Source organism: Bos mutus, chromosome 15, assembly GCF_027580195.1.
Source record: "Bos mutus isolate GX-2022 chromosome 15, NWIPB_WYAK_1.1, whole genome shotgun sequence".
NCBI lineage: Eukaryota > Metazoa > Chordata > Mammalia > Artiodactyla > Bovidae > Bos > Bos mutus.
The window spans coordinates 27,574,440-27,584,934 of NC_091631.1; the positions used below are offsets into that span (position 1 = coordinate 27,574,440).

General features: G+C 55.2%; 1 protein-coding gene across 4 annotated transcripts in view; it reads left to right on the plus strand.

Moving 5' to 3' along the window:
- GDPD5 (glycerophosphodiester phosphodiesterase domain containing 5) overlaps positions 1-9,785 on the plus strand; it is a 91,184-nt gene extending 81,399 nt beyond the window's left edge. For 3 of the 4 annotated variants that reach the window (XM_070383691.1, XM_070383692.1, XM_005903229.3), the window contains 3 exons: positions 780-862; positions 3,624-3,736; positions 8,157-9,785. In XM_070383691.1, coding sequence (XP_070239792.1) covers positions 780-862; positions 3,624-3,736; positions 8,157-8,305 — 345 coding nt within the window. In that variant the 3' untranslated portion in view covers positions 8,306-9,785. Of the gene's footprint in view, positions 1-779; positions 863-1,385; positions 1,420-3,623; positions 3,737-8,156 lie in introns of those variants that run through there. The other variant, XM_070383693.1, reaches the window with a different exon arrangement.
- The last annotated feature ends 710 nt before the right edge of the window (positions 9,786-10,495 follow it).

Genomic DNA, 10,495 nt, shown 5'->3' on the forward strand with positions numbered 1-10,495 from the left:
CATCCACTGCTCCCACTGCCATTTCCCTGAAGTCATGAAAGGCAGATGGAGGGTCTCATTATGGCTAAGACATTGCCAGTGTCAGTGAATCATCTAGGTTTTGGGTGGTTATCTTTATCCACCCGCCCATTGTCCTTGAAAATCTCCAAAGACTCAGCTCGGAATGAGATGGAATAACTGATGGTGGCAGCAGCAGCTACGAGTACACTAATTTTCAGGCCACAGGAGCTGACCAACAGCAGGAAGTGCATCTGGCCCGTCCCGGCCCCTCCTCCACAGTTCACCTGAGATCACGGGGGTGTGGGGCCTGGCTGCTCTGCAGGCTTTGCCTTCCTAGGCACCTCTCTGGCCCCCTGGAGGGGAAGCTCCCACACTCCACAGCCTACAATAACACATACCCTCCCATCCACATGATGCCACATCCATCCACACTCACCTGTGCACCTGCTCATCACGTCACACCCTCTCACTTATCTGTTTGTCTTTCGTATTTTGACTCTCGAGTTAAGCTCCCTTAAGCACATAAATCCTCTAGGTTTAGCACACACCACCACCTCTACTCTGACTACTGCATGGCTCTCTTTTATCCTACATACCCACACACACACACCCCAAACCCCAGGGCTACAAAACATAATCTCAAGATCCCAAGCCCCTCCAGGTCCTCCTCTGCCCCTTCTGAGGGTGACACGTGGTCCTCTTGTCCATGGGCCCTTGGTCTGGAGCCCTGGTCTGGACCAAGCATAACTGGAAGCTGGCCACGGGCCGTCTGTCCACAGCCCCCGGACGAGTACTGTCTCCTGTGGGTCACCGCCGACCTGATCTCCTTCACCCTCATCGTTGGCATCTTCGTACTCCAGAAGTGAGTAGGCCCCGACCGCCTTCCGTGGTCTTCCCTGCCCAAGATAGGCCAGTCCCCACCCCAGCCAGAGGGTGGGGTCCCATCCTCCTGAGCCCTTGGCTGGGAGACATCCTGACCAGACCGCCCTGTTCAGGGGAGAAGGAGGCCTCCCAGTGGCCCCCAGCCCTTCCCCCTCAGCCAGAGCCCAGTGGCTTCTGGAATGAGCACCTAGCAGGGAGCCCAGAGCCAGGCTGGGTGGGGAGATTTGCTGTGTAAACTCTTTGGTGAGTTTCAGTTCCTCTCTGGGCTGGTCTCCCCACTACCCCCGTGTCACCCAGGGCCTGGGTTCCCACAGCTCCCATGCCAGCTCCCCTCCACCCTTCAGGACGACAGCTGGGGTGGTGGTCACAGTGGGAGTGGGCTGGTCCCGGTGGGGTTTTACTCTTGACTGACGTTCTCTCTCTGCCCATATCGCTCTGATCTGGCGCATGTCCCTCCTCTCTCCCCTCTCCCCTCTCTCTGCTGCACTCTTGGCATCTCACAGCTATCACTTGATCAGGTAATTCTGGTGTGGTCCTCCTCCTCCTGTTCCTCTTTCTCCCTCTTCCTCACCATCCCCTTCTCCACTTCCGTCTGAAAGCCTGGCTCTCGCAGAGCCCTAGGCCCAGGTCCCCCTCCCAGGCCCGGCCCTGCCTGAAGCCTCCTCCCTTTCCTCCCTCCCCTCCACTGCCCTGCAGCCCTCCCTCTCTCTCCCCATTTTCGTGTGTGTCCCCCTGCTCTCTCTTCCTCCCGCAGACATTTCCTTGCAGGTTGCTGACCTGGCCTCTCTCAGCACCAAAGTGTCTCCCTCTGTGGAGGGAGTTCTGCCTGGGCAAAACCCCCCCGCGCCTCCCGCCACAGCCTGGCACTTTGGGCGAGGCCTTTCCAACGCCCGGAGCACAGCCTACCAAGTTCTGTCTCTCCCTGCCCACCTGTTGCCCTCCCGTCTCCCAGTTTGCCTTTTCCATCGCTCGCTCTGTTTATCTTTCTCTCTTACCTCTTTCACTTTCTGTCTCTGACTCTGACCCTACCCCTCTCCCCTATATGCACCGTCTTCCCTGCTCTCCCCTGGGAGGAGACCCCAGTGGTTGAGCTTCCTGTCCTAGATGTACCTCGCTGCAGAGACCCGGGCCTGACACTTCCCTCCTGGGTTTAATGTTGATTTTCAAGATGAGAGGTCCCCCTTGGTCAGGTGCCTCCTAGGTCAAGCACCTTCACTGACCAGCTTCTAGGAGGAGGAGCCCTGGGCTCCCTGACTGTGGGACTGAGCCCAGAGAAGGGCCGTTTACCTGGGATTTCCACCATCCTCTCCGTTGGCAGATGTCCACCCGTGCTGGCTGGTGCTGTGCTGGGCCTGTGGCAAGGAGTCGGGTCTTCCGCCCGGAGCCCCAGGGTTCTCCGTGGGCATGCTGGGCCACTCGCAATACCGTCAGGGCGACATGATTGTCTTCCTGGGGGTCAGGCTAGGCCTGATGGAGGAGAGGACCCTGGGGGAGATCATTTCCCTGTGGGCCTCATTTTTCCTTTCATTCACTCAATAGTTCTTATAGCACCCACCACACAGCAGGCATGGGGGTTGGTGCCAGGCACTCAGTGATAAATGAGACCCTGCTGCTGTTCTCAAGCACGTGTAGGGCGGCCAGCCCAGCCAGAGCTCAGGCTGCCTGCCCCTCTGCCTCCTGCTTTCCCCGTGTCTGTCTGCTCTCTTCATCCACCTGTCTACCTGTCCATCTGTCTGTCCATTTCGGCTGCGCTGATCCCATCTGGAAACAATTGATTTCTCGTGGAGTCTGGGCTCCGTCCACCCACTCCAGCAGGGCTTAGGGCCCCAGGGGAGTTGGGTTTTGTTTCCAAGCTGATCCCCGCTTCCCTGAGTGGGGGTGGGGGTCCAGTGAGTCCTTCTCTCTTAGATTTCAGGAAAAATCTCTGTTCAGAGGCCAGGGATTTGGGGCTAATTCAGAGGAACTGTAACAACCAAAACTGTGCTCTGGGCTGGACCAAAGAAACTGAGTTCTCCTGGCTCCACCTGGTCCCTGCACACCCCATGCAGCCCCACCTCAACCCATTCAATTAATTTTGCCCCCACCTTGTCCCAGCCGTTAGAGGGATAACACTCCAGCCTGCCCCTTCCTGTTAGGGGATATGCACCCCACTCTTCCAGGGCTGTAAGAATGGAGCAGCAGCAGGCCCCACCCCAAGTCACTCCAGCACCCTTGCCTTGATCCCCCCGTGAAGACAAGATCCCCGCTGTCTCCCCTCTCCTCCTTCCTTTCCTTCACTTCCTCTCTGGGGTTCCTCACTGGCTTCACTCAGCCTGGTCCTGATGATGGGGCTATAGGCGACATTAGCTGGGACTCCCCAGGATTGGTTTGTACCCCAGGGCAGGTCATCAGTCATGCCTGTTAAGCCTGCGCCCCTAAATTTGTCCTATCCAAAGAGAGCCAGGTGTATAATTGGGGGCACCTGAGACATAACTAACCAAGCCCTAAGCATCCTCCTGGGCAAGGGGAGTGGATGTAGCATTCTGGAAGTAAGAGGGCTGGAGAGCCGTGGCTGAGAGTCAGTGGACTCTGATCAGGACCCAGCTCTGCCCTTCTCTGGGCTTCAGATTCCCCATCTACACAGTCAGACAAGATTCCTGCTGGTCTCTCGGGCCAGTTCCAGAGAGTCTGTGGAAGTGGGCATGATCCTGCTCCAAGGAAGGGTGGGGAAGGACCTGATGCCCACGGGGCCGTCTCTGCAGGTGGCGCCTGGGTGGCATCCGGAGCTACAACCCCGAGCAGATCATGCTGAGTGCCGCAGTGCACCGGACCAGCCGGGACGTCAGCATCATGAAGGAGAAGCTCATCTTCTCAGGTGTGCAACTCCGCAGACAGGTTGAGACAGGCTCTGGGCTCTGTTCTCTGCACCCCGCAAGTCCACACGGGTGTGTGTACATATATGTCACATGCAGCATGTACAGATAGGCACATGGCACAGACATATGTATACCCACCTGGTTTCATGTCACCGTGACACGGAAGCACAGATACACCTACACACACACACACCCTGCTCCACCTGCAGCCATCAGCTCCAGGTTCTGTGGCTCAGTGTCAGCCCCAGGGGTGGTGGGCTAGGGTGACATGCTGGGGTTGGGGGAGGAGTCTGCTTTGAAAGTCCATCCTGCCATATGCCTGGTTCATACAGGAACCCCACAAATGTTGATTTCCCCCCCTGCTTGCTGCCTGTTGACATTCCCAGACTGAAGGAGGAAGCAGCTGTACAAACAAATCCATGGAGAATTAGATATAACAGACGGGGATGCAAGGAGGAGAGGGGTTCAGCACTCCCTGGGGCAGTGAGGAAGGTTTCAGGCCCACTTTGTGCGGAGTGATGTCGTTGAAATGGAGAGGAATGATAGGAGGGGCCTGGGTGATGGGTTTGAGGTGAGGGCTGGGCAAGCAGAAGGAAGGAAGGGTACTCCAGGCAGGAACAGCATGTGTTCAGAGGCAGCGAGGAAGGCCTACTTGCTGGGCACCAAGAACTCCAGGTCATTCCGCACGGCTTGAAGGGAGGGCCTCTGGCTGATTCACCCCAAGGCGGCGCTGGGGAGGCACTTGGGCCTGAGTGTGTGGTCAGGAGCTTGGGCTTTGTTTTGGAAGCAGAGGAGGGTCACAGATAGGTTTGCCTTTGTTACAGTAGGGCTGTAGCAAAGTCTCACGCACTGGGTGGCTTAAAAACAGAGATGTATTGTCTCACAGTTCAGAATGCTAAGTCAGTCCATGATCAAGGTGTCAACAGGGCTATGAGGGAAAGATCTGGTCCTGGCTTCTCCCCTTGCCTCGCGGATGCATCTCTGTGTTTGAAGCTCTCTTCTTTGCAAGGACACCAGTCTGCTCTAACGACCTCACCTTAACTAATTACATCTGCTGTGACCTTATTTCCAAAGAGGATCACATGCGGAGTGTAGGAATATAGGAATTTGAGGGGAACGCAATTCAACCTCTTTTTTTTGAGGAGGGGGAGGCACACCACACAGCTTATGGGATCTTAGTTCCCTGACCAGGGATTGAACCCATGCCTCCCTGCAGTGGAAGCGTGGAGACCTAACCACTGGACTGCCAGGGAAGTCCCCACAATTCAATCCCTAACAAGTGTGGAGGGTGGTGAGTTAGAACGGGAAGCTGAAGGCAAGGAAAGCAATAATTCAGATGGAAATCATGGGCATGGAAATGGGTGAGGGAGAGGTAATTACAAGCCAGATGGCCCTGGATTCAAACCCCAGCTTATGCCCCTAGCTGTGTGAACAAGAATATGTTACCTAACCTACCTCAGCATCAGACATCTCATCTGTAAAATGGGCTAGATTCCCCTCACAGAGTACTTGTGAGGGTTAGTGCCATGCCTGGCTCAGAGGGGTGCTTGGTAAATGCTGCTTGAATGAACCTGCACCCAGAGCGGGTGGTTGTGGTTTTAGATGGGCAGGGGTCGGGGGGTGGGGGGTGGCTCCAACAACTGGGTGAACATCCATTCATTCAGTCACTCCTTTATTTATCCTTCTTTCAAGGCATGGCAGGCACTGCTCAAGGTGCTTAGGATATACAGATTCTTGCCTTTGGGGTACTTGATTCCTCCTCAGTTCAGTTCAGTCGCTCAGTCACGTCTGACTCTTTGCGACCCCATGAATCGCAGCACGCCAGGCCTCCCTGTCCATCACCAACTCCCAGAGTTCACCCAAACTCATGTCCATTGAGTCGGTGATGCCATCCAGCCATCTCATCCTCTGTCGTCCCCTTCTCCTCCTGCCCCCAATCCTTCCCAGCATCAGAGTCTTTTCCAATGAGTCAGCTCTTCGCATGAGGTGGCCAAAGTACTGGAATTTCAGCTTTAGCATCATTCCTTCCAAAGAAATTCCAGGACTGATCTCCTTCAGAATGGACTGGTTGGATCTCCTTGCAGTCCAAGGGACTCTCAAGAGTCTTCTCCAACACCACAGTTCAAAAGCATCAATTCTTCGGTGCTCAGCCTTCTTCACAGTCCTACTCTCACATCCATACATGACCACTGAAAAACCATAGCCTTGACTAGACGGACCTTTGTTGGCAAAGTAATGTCTGAGCTTTTTAATATGCTATCTAGGTTGGTCATAACTTTCCTTCCAAGGAGTAAGCGTCTTTTAATTTCATGGCTGCAATCACCATCTGCAGTGATTTTGGAGCCCAAAAAAATAGTCTGACACTGTTTCCACTGTTTCCCCATCTATTTCCCATGAAGTGATGGGACCGGAGGCCATGATCTTAGTTTTCTGAATGTTGAGCTTTAAGCCAACTTTTTCACGTTCCTCTTTCACCTTCATCAAGAGGCTTTTGAGTTCCTCTTCACTTTCTGCCATAAGGGTGGTGTCATCTGCGTATCTGAGGTTATTGATATTTCTCCCGGCAATCTTGATTCCAGCTTGTGATTCTTCCAGCCCAGCGTTTCTCATGATATATTCTGCATAGAAGTTAAATAAGCAGGGTGACAATATACAGCCTTGATGTACTCCTTTTCCTATTTGGAACCAGTCTGTTGTTCCATGTCCAGTTCTAACTGTTGCTTCCTGACCTTCATATAGGTTTCTCAAGAGGCAGGTCAGGTGATCTGGTATTCCCATCTCTTTCAGAATTTTCCACAGTTTATTGTGATCCACACAGTCAAAGGCTTTGGCATAGTCAATAAAGCAGAAATAGATGTTTTTCTGGAACTCTCTTCCTTTTTCCATGATCCAGCGGATGTTGGCAATTTCATCTCTGGTTCCTCTGCCTTTTCTAAAACCAGCTTGAACATCTGGAAGTTCACGGTTCACGTACTGCTAAAGCCTGGCTTGCAGAATTTTGAACATTACTTTACTAGCGTGTGAGATGAATGCAATTATGCGGTAGTTTGAGCATTCTTTGGCATTGTCTTTCTTTGGGATTGGAATGAAAACTGACCTTTTCCAGTCCTGTGGCCACTGCTGAGTTTTCCAAATTTGCTGGCATATTGAGTGCAGCACTTTCACAACACCACCTTTCAGGGTTTGAAATAGCTCAACTGGAATTCCATCACCTCCACTAGCTTTGTTCATAGGGATGCTTTCTAAGGCCCACTTGACTTCACATTCCAGGATGTCTGGCTCTAGGTGAGTGATCACACCATCATGAGTATCTGGGTCGTGAAGCTCTTTTTTGTACAGTTCTTCTGTGTATTCTTGCCACCTCTTCTTAATATCTTCTGCTTCTGTTAGGTCTCTACCATTTCTGTTATTCCTCCTACCCTCACTCAAAAATCCTCCTCCTGGGAGCCTTTCCTGAGCACCAGAGATGGGTTGGAGGGCCTACCCTAGTGTCCCGCAGCTCTCGGCAACACTGAGGAGCTCCTGGAAGGAGGAGCCAGAACAGGGCATCTGGGATCCTCAGGCTCCTCAGGCTGTACTTGACTCAGAGAAGCCAGAAGGGGTAGGCAGAATGAACAGAAGGCAGGAGGCCAGCACTTAGGCCTGTCAAATTCTGCACCCCACCCCTCACCTCTCCTGCAGTGCCAAAGGCCATTCACTTAGCACCTTCTGGGTGCTGGCCCTGAGGAATCAACCACAGGTATTACCCTCTGCCCATTCCTGGTTGAGAAGTTCTCTCTAGGGACCATCAGCCCCACCCAGGCACCCAGAGTCCCCTTGGGCAGGCTTCGCTCCCCTCAGCAGACCTTTTCTGAGGCTCTGCTGTGCGTCCAGCAATGCACCAGGCACTGGGAGCACTGATGCCCAGACCTCATCCGTGTCCTTGAAGTGCTCCAGCTGAAGGGGGCCAGAGATGGCGACAGTGCAGGTGATGGAGCAGGGGGAGCAGCAGGGGCAGGGGAGGAGGCCCCTCCCAGCCTGGGGGCAGCAACAGAAATGAGAAGAATTCAGCCAGATTTTAAGAAAAGGAGGTGATGTTGGGAGGTTGTGCCCAGGAGATAGGCCAATATGTGCAAAGCCCCAAGGAGAGTAAGTACACGGGTGCCACGCTCAGGAGGGTGCAGATAGTTCTGTGGCTTGAGAGTGGAGTTCCAGGGGAGAGGAGATTGAGGTGCATCCAGAGTGTTTGCAGAGACTGAGAAGGGCCTTGAATGCCAGACTCACACACCAATACCACACCTGAAACCTGAGGTTGCATCAGCCTCCAAGTGCCTGCTCAGGAGTTGCTGCAGGCCACGCCTCCCCACCGCATCTGCCAGCCCTCCTTATTTGCCCCCTCTCCTCCCTGCACTCACATCTTCCCTCCCTGTGGCCCAACAGAGATCAGCGATGGCATGGAGGTCTCCGATGAGCTCTCTGTGTGTTCGGACAACAGTTATGACTCGTATGCCAACAGCGCCACCACCCCGGTGGCCCCGCGAGGGAGCGGCAGCCGTGCCAAGACCCTCACAGACCGGAGTGGGCGTTAGCTGAAGACCCGTCTGTCCAGCTGTACCTCGTGTGGAGACCAGAGAAGCCCACAGAGCTGGCAGAAGCATGCTCGGGGCGCTAAGTCCACAGGCTCCTCGTTGGCTCCGGTCCCTTGTCAGCCATGGCCTCTCTTGGAGGGGCTCCCCTCTAGCCTCTCAGATGCCCCTGCAGGCCTGGGGCTCCTCTTTCTGGGAAGTTTGGGGCCCAGGGCCCAGGGCCTGGTCCACTCCTTGAGGCCTTCCTTTGCATCCTTACCTGGAAGCTTTGGAGGGTCACTGGGCTGTGCCATGCCCCCTGCAGCAGCAGAGGATGTGGAGCCTGCGTGTGCCCACGTGTGTCTGTTCTCCTGTCTGTGCTGTGAGGAAACCGCCTTCTCGGTGATTCTCCTGCCTCAAGGGGCTGGGCTGGGCCTCTGCCCCAGCACCTCCGCTCTTCCATCAGTCTCAAAGCACAAAGAAGCTCGGCCCAGGAGGAATGCCTGCTCCAGTGGCGGGAACACTTGTCTTCCCCAACCAGCCTCCCGCTGATGCTGGCCATGTCCCCCAGGAGCTGCTGGAGATGGCAAGAGCAGGCTCAGGGCTGCTGGATCCACACCCAGGAGAGATCCACAGACTGACATGACCTCAGGTTCCCACGTCAGTGGCCAAGAGCAGGGGCCACCTGGGAAAAGTGTTCAGGCATGGTTGATGGTGGGTTTATGACCAAGGAGGGCTGCAGTGGAGGGAGCCTGAGGGGCCTTGGCCAGGATGATTAAAGCTGCCATCTTGACACGTCTCATCTCTGAATTATCAGTGGGAGGGTGGGGACAGAGCCTGCAGGGTTTGGGATTCAGGTCCCATGACTGAGGAAGAACCATTCTCGGAAGTGAATGGGAGAGTGGCAGAGTGGTGGGCCCCTTCCCCGCCTCACATGGCACTAGGGCTTCCTTAAGAGGCCTGGGTTCGGGGCGCAGTGCCCCATCCTGTGGTGGGGGAGACAGTCTTGGAGAGGTAAAGTGACCGTCCCTGGCCACACAGCTTAGTACAGCAGAGCTAGAACCCCACCCTGGCTGTGGACCTTCCGTAACCAGCTGGGAACAGTAAGGCAGATGGGGCGGGCTCCTGGGCCCACTATAGGACTGGGCAGTGGGACTAGCAGTCACATGAAGGGTTTCTGAGCTCCTGGCCTATGGAGGAACAGGCCCTTAGGAGACGCCTCTCCCCGACAGCAGAGGCTTGGCTTTGACTGAAGAGGCCCACTCCCATTCCTGGCACGGGGAGGCGCCTGGGCTGAAAGCCAAAATACAGCCCCTGGGACCACAGACATCCTTGTGTTTCAGTCCTCGGACCCCTGCCCTTGCCCTCCCTGGGAAGATGTCTGTAACTCCCATATTTGTCCTAAGAGTCTGCATGGTCTGGGTGTGTCCTAAGGGGGAACGGGGAGGCTGAACCCCAGTTCCAGCATTAAATAAACATGGTGCTTCGTGGGAACCAAGGGGCGTGTCTCTTCTCCAAATGGGGGCCTGCTGAATAGAATTCCTGGGGTCTGGAGGCTTCATTCAGAAAAAGAAATCCCTCCCAACGCTAGAAGCCAGACTGGGCCCCTACACTAACCTCTAGGACCATCCCTCTGGAAACTGTCGGGGGACTCTCCCTCCTTTCCCCTTTTCAAACATCTTCCTGGGGCAGAGGTCAGCTCCAGCTTTCCTTGGGCATGAGGAAGTGAGTGAGAGCTGGACTGTCTGGGTCAGCAGTGGGGCACACTGCACTACCCAAATGCCCCAATAACCCCCTCTCCAGTGTCTGGCAGGCCTGCTCAGGAAAGCAGAATCAATCTTTCATGCCAGCCCCTTCCTGTCCAGTCAGTGCCCCTAGGTCCACTGGGCAGCATGTTCCAGGCTCCTGGCCACACTTGGGCAACTTGAGTTAACCTAGAGCCTTCAGGAGCAGGGAGAGGGCCTGGGAGTGTTGAGTGGAGCAGCCAGTCAGCATCCCACTCTCACCAGGGCCCTATACTGGACCCCTGCACCCCCCAACACAGAGGCAGTCTGGCTGCCTCCCCTCACCCCAAACAATGGAAAGATGGAGGCCGTCCCCCTGCTAGGCAGATGGCTGGGCCCTTCTCCTCCCTCAGCTGAACCTGTGCTCAACCCTGGCTCCTGTCCCTTGACCTGGGGGGTTACTGAGAAGCCCACCTTCCCAGTGCCCTCC